At 43.4% G+C, this 20,268-nt stretch overlaps 1 protein-coding gene across 1 annotated transcript in view; it reads right to left on the reverse strand.

Annotated features, from left to right (window-relative positions):
• Positions 1-20,268, reverse strand: part of CACNB4 (calcium voltage-gated channel auxiliary subunit beta 4) — a 106,177-nt gene that overhangs the window by 27,277 nt on the left and 58,632 nt on the right. The window contains exons 3-4 of the mRNA XM_082312919.1: positions 2,177-2,296; positions 1,710-1,832 (exon numbers count right to left, since the gene is read on the reverse strand). Of these exons, the coding sequence (XP_082169045.1) occupies positions 1,710-1,832; positions 2,177-2,296 (243 nt within the window). The remainder of the gene's footprint in view (positions 1-1,709; positions 1,833-2,176; positions 2,297-20,268) is intronic.

A 20,268-nucleotide genomic window follows, 5' to 3' on the forward strand; every position in this document is an offset into this window, starting at 1 on the left:
CACAGCTTCAGGCAAGCTGAAGGTTTCAGCGTTAACAAAGAAACTTTGCTAAACCCTTAGCAGAGCTGACAAATACCAGTAAGCCAGATGGCTTACAGTTTAGTGGCAATGCGATCCTGGCCATTTAGATCTTGAAAGAAAACTCACAGAATGCCAAGACATGGACTCGGGACACTTCTCTGGAAAAACGTACAGGGCAGCACGATAGGAGCTTAGTACATTAAATTCAATCACTGGCCTGACAATAAAGGTAGTCACACCCTAGGAAAGCCAAGATCAAACACTTGCTTTAATGGTGATGCACAGAGTTACCTGAACGGTTACACGGGACAACGTGCACTAGAAAGACAGTATGTCAGGTAGGGTGCGTTTCTGGTGTGGGTGGGAAAACATCAGGAAAGGTAGCTGAGAAAGTGATCTGAGCACTGTAAAGGATGCAGCTGTCTGCATTCAACTCTGAGTGCTAGCAAAGGACCCGTTCCTGAAGGGAAGCAGGTTTAGAAAGCGGCGTACATCAAGGGAGTTCAGGTGTGGTGCTAGACAGAACAGAACACGTTCCTGGGGCACGAAGAGGAGGGGCAATCAGTTCCACATGCGGAGACAGGCAGATTCAGATCCAGTGCTCCACTTCCTCAGCAGGGGTCTAAGCACTGTTCCACACAAATATTAAAAAAAGAAACACAGAAAAGAAACAAACCAAAAAAATCCAAATCAAACTTCCATCTGTTTGCAGCAAATTGAGAAAATGGAACAAGGGAATCAACTGCCTCTCCTGTGCCTTTCTCAGGGAGAAAGAATTTAAAGCAAACCCCCCTGTTGTGCCACCAATCTCTGCCTCTAGAGGTGCAGAAGCAGGTGTTTTCCTCCTAAATGTGCTCAGTCTAAGGGAGATCCGTGCTCTGAAGCGATGACGGACACATGTTCAAAGAAGGAGACAAATGAGTACTGACCACCCTAAAATAAACCCAGAACGCAGAGATGAAAAAATGTTTTTGCAAGCTGCAAGGCTATGTACAAATCTACAAACCAAGAGGGGTTTATGCAAATTGGGGGGGCTCACTTCAGATAAAGAATTGCAGAAAATATGCTCAACATGCAATAAAATGTATTTTTCTCTACCAAAGCCATACTCAGGGCCCATTTATTCCCATTCCTTTTTCCTTGTTTTTGTACCTGTCCTCTTCAATATTTTCTTTTCTTTTTGTATTATTCTAAGTCTTATTTCCTCCCCTACAAGCCTATCTGGTGCTTTACGAAGACCTGGTGTAACCTGGTGCTACTCCACTTTCTGATCAATAGAATCCCTTTCTGAGATTTTGAGATTCCCTTTCTGAATTCTGAGATTCCCGTAATCTCTGATCTATCACAAACTTCATTTGATGAAAAGAATCTGAATCTACCATCCTGAAGGGTATTTAAAATCTAGCAAGATGTTATTTCCTTCCTGTGACGTGAAAATCCAACGACGAGTTGGTAACATCAAGCGTTAAAAAAGTGCCAGATAACCTCCCCAGGGTGCTGCAACTCTAAAAAGGCTGAAGTGCCACCACATCATCAATAATCAGACATGTGCTGTGCTCTCCTGCCTCCACTCAGCTCTTGGCTCTCTTTTTAATCTGGTACGGCTCAGCCCCGACTGTTCAAATCGTAGTCCTTGGCATGTAAGAAGATTCCCTTTCACATTCCCTTTTATTACTTCTTGGGTTTACCTCTTTAATGTGTAGGAAGTCCTTGGCATCAAACGAGATGGCAGTGCTTGGGACAGGAACATCTTCATCCAGAGCTCCACAGTAACTCACATTAGTCTTAACAGCAAATGCTACTGGTTTGGACTACAAATAGAAACACACATGACAAACAGTGGAAACTTTTCTGAACCAAGAATTGTATCAAATTAGCAAAAACCTAGCAGAGGACATTTGCCAAATACATCAAAATTCAGACTAATAATTTCACACAAGCCAGCAGAGCTCAGCTCACTAGAGAAGATCCCCGTTTATAGGAGAATATTTACACTATATTCCCCCAAATATCTTGTCTGCAGATAACTTGACTCAACTGCCAAACTGTTTCAAAAGACAGCATCATCTTTATAAACCAACAGCGCGAATTTTAACCCTAGACAAACGATAAACGCCACATAACTTAGCCATTATTAAAGTTGAAAAGAACACACCTTTGCCCTTTCAAGTTGTATAGCTGCTTGTTGTTCTCTTTCTTGGCGGATTGCTTCCCTATCTTCTTCCAAAGAGACATCAGAGTCTGAGGGTCTGCTTGTGTACGAATCTGCTGAGCCCTGAAATTAAATTCATATCACTAAGAAAACATATGTGAGAAATAGAAAACCCCTCCCCAGTCAGATTCATAAAATACTTTTAAAATATTTGTTTCTTAATTTCTTTGAGTGGGTTTTACATATTGTCGCTAGCACAAAAAATCTGCAGAATTTAGCGGAGAAACAACCTGGCTTTACCGATCAGGTGCACTAAGCCAAAGACAAAAATCCCAAGAAAAACCACTCTCTCCACCTTAGAGAATCTCCTCACTTTCCTACTGACACAGTGAAATACAGCTCAGTTGTGAGCACTGTCCAGAAATCTTTATGATGTTTAAATCCTGTTTGACAACCTTAGATTCAAGATTGTCAAGGGCTGGGTCACATCAAATATAATTAAGGTATTATAAAGCATGGTTAGAATTACCCCTCCCTGTAAATACAGTACCATTGTGTAAGTACTTCCCTCCCTGCCGTGGGTGCCACTCATACAAAGCTTTGTTCTGTGCTTCAAGAGGGGAAAAAAAAGTAGTAAAAGTCGCATTATTAAAAGGCCCTCAACAGGGCAACACAAAAGCGATACAGTGATATGAAATGAAAACAGCGCATACAAGCAGCAGCAGAACGCAACAGCCTGTCAGGGAGGAAAGAAGGTACTGCCACAGTTAGATTTTTTGTCTGGGACATTATTCAGGACGCCTGGCAACATCTGAAGTCTGCAGTGGCTCCTCTCTCCTTTTCGTAAAGCGACCTGACTCCAGCATCCTACACAGCTGATCGTTACGTTTGCGAACTGAAAGACGCGGGTTTAATCCTGCCAAACAGCTGAGGTAAGGTAAAGGGAATGTTTGCTCCTGATGAAGCTGAAACACCAATCCCCCTCTCTCCAAACCCTCAAACACACACCTGACCCAGAAGCCTAGCAAGAGTAGGACTTGAACCTGGACTTCAAGGAGCGCCACCGATGGAGGTGTGTACGACTGGCCATTCATACCAAAGGTGAAGTAAACTTTCACTATAGGAGGAAACTCCTACAAAGGTCTCAAAATCCTAAGTCTAGGTCTAACTTTCCACTCAAGGCAAATGTTGAAGAGGAAATATATGGCCCTTATTGATCCATTCCCCAAGCAAATGGAATTTTTACTAATAAATTAATACGTCTGTCTGGTGAACGATGGCGTTTGCTTAAGCCAGACTCCAGCCTTGCAGAATACTGTTCTGTTCAATGCAGCATCTGACTAATTTGTGTTTGGGTCGTTAGTCTGCTCCCAGCACAGGAGAGGTCTGCGCTTCACCCTCCCCAGCCTGACGCTCTGCACTGGCTGCAGGTGAATACTTTTTTTTTTAATATATATATATTTATATATATATATATGTATCAGCTCATAATAGCTGCTATAAAAGTCAATATATAAAGTTTAGTATACAGAGCTGCATATAGTTCGCATTGTAGTCGAACTTTTTAACCTATGTATTTTGCATGTCTTAGGAAAAATAACTACACAAAAACACTACCGTAAAAAAAAAAAAAAGAGAACTTCAAAAGGATCAGGATAACGCAGAGCTGCAGAAGGATCCGGCCCCAGTACTGTACTCAGTAGGAGGAATATACGGCAATGTCTGACCACTGCTGAGAGACATTCTTTCTGTTTTTAAATAAGGGAAAGGAGTAATGCGCTGGACTACGTATGCTGTATTGTATTATATAGCCAGTGTAACAAATAATTTCTAAGTCATCACATTTCCAGCAACAAATTGAAGACATTATATCTATATATTTTTATCTCTATAGAGCTCCAAAATCTGTAACTCTATACGTGTTCCAAAAGAGCCATTCTACAGCACTACGTCTTTCAATTTTTTTTTCCTTAAGTTGATTTACACCCTGCAGCACAGGGACACATATTCTATGTAATCTACCATGGGAGTCAATATTCTTACTCTCTGTGTAAACTCACACATTCTTAAATATTGATGTGAATACATAGTCATTAGAAGACTTCTGGCAATGAACCACTGATGAGCATATGCTCTCTTCTTGTTACATCCTCGTAACTTGGCCATAAACATGGTACTGCCACTAGGGAGGACAGGTTTCCTCCATGTCAGGAACAGGATTCGCCTAACATGAGCTAACACACAGCTATGATCTTAACAGGCCAGGGAAACTCCTTCGCGGGACAGCTGGCCACGCTGCACAGCCAGGTGAGCTGGACAGGGCAGCGTGCCTCCCAGCAGCCGGGTGCCCGCACAGACACCCGCCTTTGGGGTCCGGAGCTGGAACAAGTCTAACACCAACAGGCTGAAAACTAGCATCAGCTGCTGGCAGCAGCACAAGCTTTTCTTCGCTCGGAAGCTCGACATGCTGCTCTTCCTTCTGCTTCCTTCGGGATGTAGCAGAGACCAGGGAACTCGGCAGCCACAGCACTTGGCTAGGCCTGCGCCAAGGACACCCCTCGGGCTGCTCCGGGGCTGCCAACTACTCCTCTCTCCCCATCTTGGGGGCAAGATTAAAACTTCAGCTACCAAACACATCACCAACAGAGGCATAAAAATGTTTCTTCCCTGAGCAAAAGCGAGAGCGCAAAGCATGCCAACTCATCACACCTAGGCCAAATGGGTAGCAGGAGAACCCCTGCCTAGCCTGCTGTTCCAGCCTACATCTCTGTTCGGCAACTGAAGGGGAAGTCTATCAGTGGGAGACTGAATTTATATGGTCAAATACCCTCGTCCTAAAATTACAGCCTGTCCTCCATACCAGAGCCTGCATTGTTCAAAGCAATGAAAAAAAGAAAAGAAAAAAAAAAAAAAACAAAACCAAACAGACCAGGAGTTGCAAAGACAGACCAACCTTGTGGCAGAGAAGAACAGCTTATCATTTATTGTCCACTAAACACTCTGAAGACGTAAAATGCTTTATGCTGATCATCACATTTTTAACTTACAGACGACAAAGCTTTAATAGCAGCAGAAAGAAGGAAAAGTAATCACGCTCTCCAAATAATAAATCAAAAGGCATAACCATAAATACAAATAATATACTGCAGTAGGAGTGGGCTTCTTTCCAAGATTTTAGTCCTACCTGGCATAATACGCTGCAACAGGAGCGCACCACATCCTGGCACGCCTGAAGCCTGAGACAAAGCCACTACTGCTGTCATCGAGAGCAGCAGACACTGTTCGTCACCCCCGTCCCCTCTGACCGTGTCATTCCCCCCTTCAGTTCCTGCGTACCGAAAGGTGAATGAGAACACGGCGCAGAACACCTCACCGACAGGACACATATCAGCACCGCGCACGTGGGTGGATTGCAGAAATCATCTGCATGGGGACACGGTGAACAAAAAGTGCACAGGCTCATACCTATATATTTATTCAAGTCCTCTGGATATGATTCAGGGTAGCTCTGTAAGGGAATTTAATAGAGATAGATACCTATGCCCGATGCACAGTTTCCCATACTGGCTTTTAGTGGTATAGGTTTGAGCGCTGACCTATTTAATGCTGTCAGAACAAAGTAGTCTTAACCAAAGTAGCTGATACTGCAAGGCTACCCCAGGCTGCTCCTCAATGCTAATCACTGCCTGTACGCCAAACGATATGGAGTGGTACAATCACATCCGCGTGATCCCGTCGCTTGCAAGTTATGCCAAATAGCGAGTGGCTTATCTGAAAGATGCAGCCCCAGGACTGTGACTCATCGGATGCTGAACTGCAGCATCACACTGAAAACACGGCATGATTCTGCAAATAGCAGCAAGACGGACAGAAAAAGCCGTCCAAGGTAAGTAATGAAAACTGGCATTCTGTAACATACCGTAAGCATGGGCCAAGGAACACGAATGTCAACGTTCGGTCAGAGCAGAAGACCAAGCAAGATTAAGGTTTACTTTCCTCGGCTCGGTCGCTGCCCTGTGCTGGGGAAGACGGCGCGGTCCGAGCGGGTACGTGCGTTTACGCTCGCGAGCCATCTCGCTGCCTGCCCGGTCATCTCTCATGCTTCTGTTAACACCACCCTTGACTTCTGCACTCTACGTTCACCAGCCAAGATGTGTTTGTAGTCACACCAAACTCCTGGCAGCAGCGACTTCTACTTAGAAAATGGGACTCAGAATCTGATTAAAGCTTCTGGGAACTACTATAACACAAGCAGTCCATAAATTAAAAACAACCCTTGCTATCCTCAGAAGTCCGGCTTTTGACTATTTTTTAAAACCACACACAGACAAAAGTATCACTTCTTGTATTTAATTTCCGGTTCTGTGTTAATTTTTGATCGAAGATCAGAATATAGACAGCAATATTGTGCAATATTGACAGAATATTGTGCAACAAGCCAACACGAACACTCATGCCTGTACAGCACTAAGTGCAATGAAGCTCCGGACTGACAGCTCATATTTGTTGAAACTGCAGTCGATGCAATAATACTAAATACTATGATGCATCCGTGCTCTTGTCGCAGCTGGGAAAGTATAACCGACTGCCTGACCACACAACGAAAACCAAATTGTGTTAGTAGTCTTAGGGAAGTGAGAGGAGAAGAAAGAGGAAAGAAGGCATTCCCCATCTTTTCCTGTACACCAAAACTCTACCCAAAAGACCCTTTAATTTCTTTATTTTCCTACTGCTTACAGCAGCAAGCTGATAATTTGGGGTGTATCGCATATGTCCACAGCTTCACATTTACACGTAATATTCAAGGACCAATTATCACGCTAACTGTTACCCAACCTCAACCTCACAACCCCCTGGGAGATACAGGAACTTTGTGAAGCGGGAGCATATGCAACGAGTTCAAGTGCACACCAGATTTGGCAATTTGAAGGAAAGAGGCTTTGCTAGATAATTATATTATTCAAGGCAATGAAAGACGCGTTTCATATTTCACAGACTTTTTACTTTGGGCTTCTGTGAATTCATTTTTCTTGCAATTTATTATTTATTTTCTCCCTCATCCATTTTCCTCTCTCATCAATTAGTATAATTCAGCTTTGATAAAAACACTGAGGTTTGAAGCAATCCCAAAAACGCTAGGGAAAAAGGGTAAAGCAGAAGGAACAATGGGTCTGCTTATTCAGCAACTACCAAACAACAGTAAATCATCAGTCCCTCTTGCTCACTGACTGGTCTTACACTTGAGACTGCTGAAAGATATGTGCCGAGGTGGCTGGATGACTGGAAAGGCTAACAAAATATTACTAGTGAACGTGGTGCTTCTATGCCCCAGCCTGTTTAGGGAGGAAAAGTTCACATGCATCCTCCTCCTGGACACGACAAACAACAGCCAGCCAGGCCCAGCCTTCCTGCTTGCTGAAGAAAAGAGCAGAAGAAAATATCAACCTTTAGCTGTTATGGTTTCAGAAGGGGGAAAAAACCCAAAGACTTCAAGGAGGCTGCAAATAATTTTTTTTCCAACTACCATAAATACACAGATCTGAATTGCTCTCCATCCAGCCATAACTTGTAATGCTGTCTCATATAGCATGTGCAATTAAAGCATCAATCCATTAGGAGCTCCAATAAGCCAGATGACATGCAGTCTCTTTTGAAAAGATTTAGGGTGCTGCAGAATCCATCACAACCCAGAAAGCATTTCTGAAAACATACCCTGCTCAGAGAAAAAGCTTCTGCCTTATCCATTAAGTAAGACAACAGGGCAGCAGTGTCTAATGGTAGGCACCCTTCTGCTGCGGAAGGACTAGCTACGGGCACTTTGAGTGCATCCTCTATCCAGGAACAAGCAGACGTTGAGCACACATGGCAATCACTATGCTTAATAAAGCATACATGCCACTGAAGAGGAAAGCCCTCCTGTCTGTGTTCATACGCACACGTTGTTTTCAGCTGAGAACATGAAAAATGTCTTTGCAATAACAGCGAGTTCACTTTCAAAATCCATAGCACTTTAAAATGACAAAGTATCAGGAGCGGCAGCACACCTCGAGGCAGCCAATTATTTTGAATGGTTTGCTGGAGTTTGAATAATATCAGAGCTAGGGACAGCATGAAATACTTTGAGGGGAAAAAAGATCCCTCCTGTCCCATCCTGTCCTCACCCCTGTCTGTCTCTCCTCCTGTGCCTCCTCTTCGTTCCTCCCCGCAACAGGAATCCCACGGGGTACCTTCAGGCTTCCATACAGGTTTTCAGATGCTCGAGGCAGTTTCACCGCCTGCAAGACACAGCATGCAAAGGCCCCAAAGATCCTGAAGACCCTGTCCTGATGCTGAACGCAGAGGTTACACAGCAGACCAAAGAGCTGACCCAGAGGTTGCTCCGATGCTTTTAAACCGGTCAGGACCTCAGCTAAAAATTTTCTAGCAGACAACCAAGTGTGTGAGCACCCATACAGCACAATGGAGGTTTAAAAGAGCAATATTGTACAAAACAAGATTGCTCATCATTGTTTAGCTGTTTTATGCTGGAAAACAGACAAACGTGGCCTTGTAAAGCACAATGCGACTTTCTCCTACATGCTGTTTTTCGCACTCAGCCTGCGTTGTCACATTCCTGTCTCTGCGAGGTTGGGGACAGCCAGCAACATCCCCACTGAGGGCTAGCGCAGAGAAGCCCTGCTGCACAGGAAGCCTGCAACTCCTGTAATGATTAGTAAAAGAAAAATTTACATTTACAGATGGATACACAGATACAGAAACTTGTCTTATGTTGCAGTTTGTTCCACGTTGGTTCTCCTGCACTGTGTTGACACTGTATGGCAGACTCGGAACCGCACAGGCTGGGAGGAACTGCAGGCTCCTACGTGCCCTGGAGGAGAGGGACGATACAGTGGATCTGGCTTTCTGCGGTGGTTTTGTTGCTGGGTTTTGTTTTTTTTTTTTAACTAACCATGTTACCAAGAATCAAAGCATCAAAAGTACACTTCTGGGTGCAGTCTTGATGTGTCCTTTAATATCCAGCTTGTTCAAATGTCCTTACGTAAAACTGGACACTGTCACTTATGGATCTCTCCCCTACCTCCAATTCCCACAGAAGCAGGGCAGCACCACATTTAGGACTGGAGCTGTTGTTACCGCACTGCCAGGAAACGCTGAACTTGCATGCAGAGAAGCTGAAATTTCATTTCTCAGCTAAGACATGGACTCATGGAGAGACTGGCTACTACTAGTCACTGGCTGGATTAAATACATACTGTCATGTGGCTTGAATTTTTTAGGATCTTTGCTTTGCAAGAATAGGAAAGCATTTCGTCCCATTGAATAGAGCCATTCATGATTAATTGGGCACTTCAGCGCTTGTAGTTCCTCCAGCTGCAGAAACCTCTGACCAAAGACCCGCACATGAAATGCGGTGCTCCTGGAAGGGGCTGGCGGGGTGCTGGGATGCCGCACGGTTATCATTCACACCTAGGCTCCTACCAGAACCGGCTGCTTCCAGACGCTCTGTTAACTTCCCAAGAAATTCAGTCTTAGGCTGAAACACGGAAAACAGCAAAGTAACCCTTGCTCTCAAGCCAACCCATATTCCAACCCACACCAGGCACGATTACTCGGTTTACCTGAGCAGCAAAAGAAGGAAGAGTTCGTTCTAAACCAGTACCATTTTTGTTCTAGCTGCATTGAGTATGTCTCACTGATAACAAACCATCTGCGTGAGTACTGTCACCAACAGTATTTTATACAAAAGCTGAATGATGATGATGATGATGAAATCCCAAGATTTCATCCTCCCAAACCAGAACAGAAAGCTCAAAAGCCCTGGTGTAATCCACTCTGTGCTGAGCCCTGGCCAGAAGAGGAGGCCAAAGCTCAGCTCGGAGCAACACCTTGTGCAAGCAGGAGCAACCGTCCCTGCCCGCCCACAGTCCCTTCTTCCCCGCAGCACCAAACTACGCAGGGCAGAGGTGAAGCCTGTTTTTGGCAACCACGTCTGGTCTGTCAGAGTAATGTTTTCCGTACGACAAAAATTGCTGGCTGTTTTTCAGGAGATGTATTTAGAGAGAATTATTTATTCAAGTTACATTGTGATACAGGTCTTTTAAACTACTTATATACAATACTTCTGAACTTGGCAGGTATGTGCACGGAAATAATGAGAGAAGACTTTTTTACTACCAGAACAGCATACGCAGGTAAAAGGTCAATGTAAGTCCACCAGAGAGGTGGCTCTTTCTATTTGCTATATATTGCAAGGTTTAAGCAACTCAAGATTTATTTATTGTTATTATTACTATTATTAGATTCTTCTTCATTGCTTTGTCACTTCTTTTCCACTGCAGTCATTGCTCTATTCATTCATTCACCTTAAAAAGAATAATAAAACCCCATGTAATCATTTTAGGCTCCCATCTTCAACAATGAGCAACAACAGCCTGCTTAGACGTCAGTGTGACCTGGGACATCAGCACCGCTCAGAAACAAAAGATCTATCCTAAAGCCTATTTAACTCCAGGCCACAGCTCTCTCCCTAGTTGGGGCTAAGGTCTCTTCACACTCTGACAGTGGAAGTAGCCAAAAACCTACGTAGCTACCCGAGGAAGGGAGACCGATTTCATCAGCAGGAAGGTTACATTAGCCGATCCTCTATCTCCCTTTCACACAAGATGGATTCATCAAGAGCTAAAGCCTCAACTGGAAAAAAGCGTCCTCAGTCCTCTGCAACTTTCAGCAAGAATTGAGGTCAATGTGCATCGCGCATGAGGCTACGTACCTCCTTAACGAGTTCCCAGAAACTTGACAAAGTTCTTGACAAAGCAAAAGGAGAACAAATAGGCACAGCGATGGCTGCAGGGTCATATGCTGCCATATGCCACGTGCATTCAAAGAATGATGCCTTTTTTTTTTTTTTAAAACAGAAGGCCTGTTCCTTGCAGATGCAGTTCCTGCAAGACCCAGCATAAACCATCTCACTGGTCCACGTGCATCGTGCTGTCCCTCTGCACAAGATTAGCATCTACACAAGCTAGTCATAGTACCTGTATTGTTCCCACCACCTGAAAATGTAGCTTTAACTCACAGAGGTTACTACTGTAAGTATGCCATAAAGACAGGTGCTAGAGAGCATAAGTACTAACATATTTTTACATGAAAACAGGAACCAAAACGTGCGGACTTTAAAAAAACCCACATTTTAAATAACAGTGTTGACCATAGTTGGTGCTCACCTGGTCTCAGCATTTAGGGCAGGCAGCTAAATTTAATCAGTGGGCAGGTGATGTAATTAAGAGGCAAATACAAACCAGTGGGTATCTATTTATTTGGCATGAAAATGTTACTGTGCTGCAATCAAATTCCGGGCTGGAAAAATCTGCATGTGCGAAAACAATCACCCCCGTAAAATACTGCAGAGAGGTCCTATCCTAAGCGCTGGAGTGAGACTTCTGGGGGAGCCCAAGGGAGGAGGAGCAGCCCTTGCACTCGTGAAACCAAAGGGGCTATTCCCACATGTAAAGGCTTTGCAGAGTGAGGTGCAGAGATTACATCGGAAGCACAGGCCCTATTTTGCTTTTAATATCCTCTAGAATTACTAATATCCCTCTAGAATTACAAAATCTGTTCCAGCTGCTGTCATGTTAAATAACAGGTCCAGTAGAGCTGTAGGAAAGCGTTTTAGTAGGACTTTTTCACAAATTCACGTCTAAGAGACAATATGAATGTGCCATTGAAAGTCCAAACAGGACAAGGTTCAGTTCCCAACCAAATAATTTTCTTGCTGAAACAAACACACAAGCCAGCTGCATAACCATTCTGCACTGAGTTGTGGTTTCAGACCTAAATGCTCAGTAATTATTTCCTTCTATATGTTTGGTAAATTTATTTAAGACAACTCATTAGGTGTCTCAGCAATTTGGAAATTACTAGGTAGTTAGAACATGTTTTTTCTTTGTGAATACTAATTATTAGAAAATAGGGCAATTGTTCTAACATTTTTCACGATCTCTTTTTTCTCCTGAATTTAAAATCTTGCAGTCACATCTCCTTTCTCAAGCTGCCTTCAGTTCAGCACAGATTGTGTTTTTACATCTAAGAGGTTTGGTTTAAAAAAAGTACTAGTAATATATACATTTACTGCCAAAACACTACATCTTCTTCTGTAATGTTCAAATAAACAGGCAAGACATGCAAGATTTTGCCTGACCTGCATTACAGGTATACATTCACTAGGTGTTACACACGGAAAAGGTCTACAGTTTAAAGATCTTTGTAGACTAAAAAAGAAGCCCGAGATAGTGGTCATTGAATACGTTAGTTGTTCTGAATTCCTCCTTTTCACATTTTGACAGATGAAATTTCTTATGTTATAAATAGCTGTAAACTCAAAAGTTGTTTTGCCTTTGTCGGAACCTCAAACGCTAACCGGTCAAGACAAAGCTTAGATGTTTTAGTGGCAAAAAGGACAGCATAAACTACTTGAAGTACAAAGATGGAGAAAATGTTTCACTCATTTGTCCATGAGTGTCTCCATTCTCTTACCCATAAAAATGCATTTACACATTAGTATTAGTAATAAGTTGTTAAACGCATCGTGGCACCAGTCAAACTGCTCCAGCACTCTCACCTCTGCTGGCAACAACTACATAAGACAGCTGAGAGTACCAAAAGTTACCCGGTCCCCTTCACAAGAACAGTTCTTAGCTGCTGTATCATTTTGGCCTATTATTCTGCAAAGCAATTAAGTACATGCCTACATCCATCCTCTTGCTCAGCAAAGCCCATCAGGCTCCTCTGCTGTGTAACCCAAGTCCCTGCGAGCACCCACGCTAGGACTCGGCTGAGCTGTGTCCCAGCACCACCTCGCTGGGAGTTACAACCCATCCTGGGAAACAGCCCTAAGTCCTGCTACAAGTCCCTCCTGCCACGGCCGCCGGTGAACTGTGGTTAAACCATTCGGCCCCAGGGCGAGGTCTGGCCAGGTCTCCCTTGGCACTAAGCCCTGGAGCACTCTGTCCCAAGGAAAGAAACAAAGATTGTCTCTGGGGTACCTCTAACCCAAAATATTCCCAACGGGAGGCTGCCAGAATCTGCGACGTGCCTGCCTATGGCATTCACAGCAGAACTGGACAACAACAGACACGGATATCTGCTTATCCTTTTTCTACCCCTCCTTCCAATTTAATCACTTTTATTTTGGGGTGAGGATTTTTCACCCCCTACAACAAAGTTTAAATTCAGATCTTCCCACACAAAGTAACACCCAAAGCACTTTTTCTGCAGTCTCCAAGCAAACTGAAAGGTGAAGACCACAGCCAGATAGGTAGCTACAGGCTCAGACTGTTTTTCTCCAAAAACGCGTCCAAACCACGGAATTTGAACAATACACAAACCTTTCAAATGCCATTTTTTTGTTCAACCATAAAAGAGCAAAGATCTGTCTGGGAATGCTCTGATCTGTGTTTTATTCCAGTTGCTTGTAGTCGGACACGTGACTGAATCAACAGCCCCACACCTCTAGCCTGAATTTTGCTTCCATCTGCAGCTGGTCCCTCTTTTTCATGAAAGCTATTGACAAGACCCAGGAGAGAAAAAAGGTGGTTTTTTCAGTGATAAAAGGCACCAAACTAAAGCTGCAACAGTATAGAGACACTGCTTTATTTTTTCTAATTGACTCTTGAAAGCATTGAGTGATCTGGGGAAGCTACTGCTATTGGGTTTTATGGCACCTGATATTACTACACCGGCTAATAAAATTGCACCTGTTATGCTAACTGAGCTCTTCTGGAAAGATGCTGCTTTGTGGCTGTCCCCAGTAACACGTTAGGAAGTCAAGAATGTTCTCTAAGTCTTCAGAAAAGAAAAAAGAGACAAATATTGCCCTCAAACTAAACTTAATCATGCTGCCAACTACACAAGCATCTGTGTTTACCATATGTGGTCTACCACAACGTTTCCCCAGGCATACAGCCTGAAGTCTGCAGCCGTAAGTCCTGAAGTAACGCGGTGTATTTGGAAGTCACTCCCTCGGCCCCCCCCCCCTCTCCCCCTGCCTCCTCTGCATTATTCCCAGATATCTCTCTTGCTCCAAGTGCAGTGTCCTGGAGCGGAGAGACACGCGGGACAAAACATCAGGTCTCTGAATATTACGGATGCTTTCCTATGCTGGCTGTGAAGGAGTGTCCTTGCTAACATGGGTGGACCCCTTTATTTTTAAATCACACCTACATCTAGTTCCTCTTTACAACTTCACAGACACTTAACTTGGCAATCTGGGAGAGGATTAGCTCCCATTTCTCCTCTTATTTCACTCTGCTTAAGTTTATCTCCGTTTCTTTTTTGTCTTCATCCAGCTTAGCTTTGTTTTCTCTCCCTGATGCACCATGTCGCGTTTGTGAAAACCGGGCTGCCCTGTGCCTGCTCTTGCCCTGTCCTGGGACCGCTCTCCGATATACTTACTTTATCTTTGAATAGAGGCCATTGCGGTTTTTTTTGGCACGTCTATAAACCAGCATTTATTCTTTTATCGTGAGCTGAATAACGAGTATGTTATCGTCGTCACAGGTTTAGGACCATTCAAGGATATATTTCTGAAACCAGGCGCAGGAAGCATCACCCCCAAAATCACACCTTGGGACTTCACAGGGGCAATGAAGCACCTGGCAATAAGGCCAACGTCATTTGCCTGGGGTTTTTGGTTTTTTTTTATGACAACGTAAGTTTGTAAATAGACCAGCAACAATGCCTCTGTAGCGATGAACTCGAGAGAGCATGACTACTGTTTCATTTGCCTCTACAGGATTTCTGTGAGATTTTAATCTTTAGATCTTTATACAAAGCTCACAGGGGAGTAACAACGAAACATACTAGTCACTGCTTTAAAAAATACCCCACCCTAGCCTGTTTTGCCTGAGTAAAGTAGCAGAAAATTTTGCTAGAGAGCTCTGTATCTAGCCGCAAAGGCAGCAACACCAACCGCCTGGCACAGGAGCCGCTGGCAGGACAGAAGGACGTACAGACGCAATGGGACGAGAGGCTTCCCGCTTCTGCCAGAACGAGCAAGCGTTGGTACAGCAACACAGTTGTTATTACCTAGCTTACATTTGCTAAGCAGATAGATTAAAAAAACAATCTAAATACAGTAACAGACACGTGGGGTATTTAAACATAGTATTTTCCATCAATCTACTAGGCTACTAATCCAGCTTGAAGCTTTCCAAAATATCAGCACACAGAAGTAAGCACAGCTGAGAGAAGCCACGACTGTTGTCTTACATTTATGAGCTGGTTTCCGCCTCCCACAGATGATTCCCAAGCAGACGCACCTCCTCTCCCTCCCTAACTGCCCCTTAGCAAGCCCTTACAGTTCACCAAAGTTCACCAATTTGATGTCATAGTTGCAATTTTGTCCGTCCATCCTTGAATCCCTTCCCTTCCCCCCCTCCACCTTACCTCCCTTCCACTGGATGACATTTACTCTGTGCAGAAGACCAGAATAAGCCCATACAACACCTCAAGCCTCAAAACCTACTCTGTGTGAGGTTTATAGGTGGATAAACCTTCACCAACCTTTTGCCAAGGATGAGTTTCACTCAGGTAGTGGCACAAATCAAGCAAGGAGTTCTGGACGCAGCAGATTTTTAGCTAGAAGCCTTGTTTTTACAGACAAGGAAAGAAGTATGTATTAGAATTTAAGTTTCTGATCACTTAATAAGTGAACAAGAACTATCCAACACTCTTCAAACTGCTCCCTGGAAGAAAAAAAAGCCCTGAAAATTTAAAGTATTTGGAATTTCTTTTCTACCTCTGCCTCTATTTTTCTTCTGGTGAACAGACCATGATCTGTTTCCAAAAAGCTGATTCACAGAGGGAGCTGGAAGTGACCAAGCCGAAGTTTGTTACTTATGCTTTCTTCTGCGCCTGAGGATGGCTGGGATTTCCGCTGATTCCTTTAGAAAAAGGAAAAAATTGGAGAGCTCAGATACAACAGGTAAGGTTATTTTCCTGGAGGACTGTTCAGCAGCACGTGGACATCTGACATTCATTTTCCTCAGTATGGGCTGTGACCTCCGGTTTTTATGTCACAGATTGTGCGCATAAGGGACCTTATTTTAGCAAATGGGACCCGAGCGTGGAAGTTGATGGCACAGAAACAAAGTAGGAAGGGTGAGCCAGATTGCCACTGTTTTCAAATCCCTACCGTTGCAATATGGTTTGCACGGAGGAGACTCACAGAATTACACTGCCAAGCGGCGGAGAGGCAACAACCAGAGCGAGGACCCTCGCCATCACCTTTCTCCTTGTCATCTCTTCTGCACAACACACTTATGCTGACTTGGCATTACCAGAAAGGGTAAGAAGTGTCAAATGAAGGACCTCAGTAATTCTCTTCTGTTCATTGGCTAAAAGGATTTTTCTCAACTTTCCAAAAAACAGTACATCTCTCCTTGGGTTGCAAACACACAGGGAAGACTTCAGACCCTGAAGCAGGATTGTTCAATACAATAATCTTCCAAGTATTATAAATGTGAGGAAAGAAGTGGAATTTTCCTCGAGACCTCATTGTCGAGAAGATCCTAGCCACCTGTCTGTTTTCACTGCATGCTATTCCTAATTCAAACAGTTAAATTAAAGAACATACATCTTTTTAAGGATTTTTATGATTACAGTGTCCTGATTTTCTTCTAGCGTGGTGTCACCACTTCCCACACCATCGGGTTTTATACAACCAAAATAACCCTGAATATTTCTTTTTATTTTTTAAACAGAAGTTGTTTAGAACATGCTGAACCGTCTCACAATTTGACCCAAAGCTGATTCGGTAAAACCACACACTCACCAACGGTGCTCAAGCAGATGGGTGGTTGGCTTTGCAATTTACCCACCAGCGTGTAAGACACAAACAAGGCCTGCAGGTCTGCAGGGCAGAATCACAGAGTCGCTAAGGTTGGAAAGGACCTCTGAGATCATCGAGCCCAACCTGTTAACCCAGCTGCCTGGTCCACCTCTAAACCCTGTCCCTAAGCACCACATCCACACGGGTTTTGAACACTTCCAGCGACTGTGATTGCACCACTGCCCTGGGCAGCCCATGCCAGGGCCTGACCACTCTCTCCGGGAAGAAATTTTTCCTAATATCTAATCTAAAACCAGGTACCAGGTATTCCAGCTCTGCACCAGGCCCCCATCTCACACAAGTCAAATTCCAGATAGCACATGCTTTGTAATCCTCCACTGAAGAAACCTGGTGGGCAGCCAAACTCCATTTATTACACAGAGGACTGCAGCTCTCTGCTGTGACAAGTTATATTTAGGCAGCGATGATTTCCTCTGAAGTCATCCCATCCGCTTTGCTTTTGCCCACCTCTCACAGGTTTTGCTAAGGGTCTCACCAGGGCACAAAAAACCCAAAACAGACTTACATCTTCAGTGTAATTATAGGAAAATTACTTTGTTTAAAATATTCATGCTGTGTAGCGAATGGGAAAGAATTGTGACATGCTGTTATGGTGTTGTTGAAATGAATTTCATGCTGCTTAATTTAAGCCAAGCAACTGATAGGGTTTGGGCTAAGGCTTAGTATGTTGTGTTGTAGTGTGTTTTTAATTAGCTTCTTCCTTCCAAAAGCTTCCAAACTCGGAGGCTCAGAAACAGCTTTAAACACTAATAAACGAGGCTTACAAACAGAGCACTTTACTTTTTTCTTTTTACTTTTTCCACTTTCTTTTTTTCTGTATTTTTTTTTCCCCAGGGAACCATCTTCCAGCTGCCATGATCTCTTCTTATTTTTCTAGCAGCAAGGACCAAAATCTGAAATCACACGACGGCTGAACTCACAATAAGCTATTATATACTGCTAGAAATATCTTAGCACGAAAAAGCCCTAATTTTCTAAGTACTATGCACTCTGTAAATAGCAACTACTTTCCCCAAAACCTTGCAATCTAAAAACTGTACATGCTGAGAGCTAAATAAAAGTGAAAGGGCATCTTGCTATCACCTACTGAGGTAATATTTGAGCGGCACTTTATGGAACTTAATTGCTGTAATCAATGCAGGACTCCAAGGACTTTCTAGGACCTCAGAGTTGTTACAGTCTGTACTTTGCTGCCCACTGGCTGGATGGGACTTCACAGTGACAGGGCTGGAAATTCAGCGTGCCCAATTACAGCAACTCCGACCGATTCCCGCAGCTCTGAGAGCACTGCTGAGTAGTGACGGAGCACAGGTACCCCAAACAAACCAGGGGGTTTGTATCACTACTACATAAAATGGGGGAAGAAATCCCCACAGATAATATTTGCTGAGTGTTACCGTATCTGTTCTGATTCGGATATTAGTTCAGGTGTTGAAAACACACCAGTGTTTTGAGAGGTGCTTGTTAAGATCACCTCTTCTCAGGTGGTTTGTAAGAAGGACCAACAAAACACAGGAGAAGCAAACATTTATTTTTGGAAGATTAGAAACAGGAACAAACAAATGTCAAAGATTTTAAAAAAAACTTGGGATGCCCCTGGCTAAGTAGTCTCTCCATATATTCACTGTTGGGATAAATGGGAGGGTACTAAGTTATGCTAGGTACAAATGCAAGTCCAGGAAGCGGGAACAGCCAAAACCTTAGTCTACATCTAAAGTCCAGACACCGTAAACATTTTTTTTGGCGTGGTCTGAACATATTTTCCCAAATTCTTAGGAAAACCTTGAGTTTGTGACAAACTGTTGCAATTTTACATAGTACAACAGTATCTGACAGTTATTTAAGAGAGTTAAAAACTAGAAATGCAAAGACAAAATCCTTTTTCTTTTTTTTAATAACTGCTCCTAGTACTATCTCAAAATGGATTCTTAATTAAATGGCTTAGGAGAAACAATAGTTTAATATTCCTTCTTACTAGCATCCAATAAGCATTCCAAGAAAAAAATCCTTTAGGAATCACTATCATACCCACAACCTCTTTGATTTGGCAAAAGCAGTAACAGACACTGCAGATCTCATTCTGTGCAAAAAGCTCCTTCTCTATCAAAATTCTCACATGCATCAGTAACACAAATCTACAGAAGAAGCAAACGGGACAACTTTAAGCACCTGGATATTGTTCTTTGCTGAAAGAAGGAAAAAAAAAAAGCCTTGTCAGGAGTGGAATCTGTCAAAAGCTTGACAAGATTTAAAATCCCTTATTTTGGTCTAAAGCTTTTGCCATTATTTTGGGATATTCTACAAGAGGTACATCCGCTCAAAAAAAACCTCACTGCTGTCAAGGGTTCTGCTAGCGTCCTATAAATCCACACTGAAATGTAAGCTAAAAGGCAGGGAACGGGTATGATGCTAGAGTGAAGCCAAAGCCTGGTCAAAGGTACAGAAAAATATCCAGCAGAATAAAGAAAAATGTTCAAAGATCATCAGCCAGAATATAAAAATGATAAGTGAGGAACTGAAGTCCAGAAGATGAAAGATGCTTGCTTCCTCGCAACCACCATTGCATTGATATCACTCCGAGCCAGTTCCCATCAGGTAGGTACGCACCTCACTGAAGTCAGATGCAAAACCATTCCTTGCACTTCCAAAGAAAGAGAAGGACGAGGGGAAGGATGTAAATCAAAAGCCAGTCACCTGAACTTTAGGAACTTCCCAAATTCCCTTTCTGCCCTGGGCTAAACAAAGCGAAACCCCCAGGGCTCGATTCTTGGGTAGACAAACTGCTCGTGCTGGACAGACAAGCCCTCAACTTACACTGCAGCTGTTATAATAAAGTATTTCAATGCCATGATAACATGGTGTTGATCTAAACATATACATAAACAACACCCATATTTACCTCCTATAACAGAAGAGATTTGGGGACGGACATGCACTCGGGAATGGCTTATGTAAGTATTAATGCATTGATGGCACCCCTTGCAGGAGACATCACCAGGAGATCTCCATGCTCCAGAATAATTCACTGCAAGTCCAAGTGCCCTGTGCTGCTGGCAGGAAGAAAAAGCTTGTATTAAACTCATGTTTTCTTTAGTGCCTTTTATCATTAACTACATGCTTTGTATTTCGTTCTTTGCGTGCATGTGCAGAGAGTTTTCCATGCCAGGAGCTTGCTCCCTGGAAGCTA

This window comes from Platalea leucorodia (genome assembly GCF_965183815.1).
Source record: "Platalea leucorodia genome assembly, chromosome: 5".
Lineage (NCBI taxonomy): Eukaryota > Metazoa > Chordata > Aves > Pelecaniformes > Threskiornithidae > Platalea > Platalea leucorodia.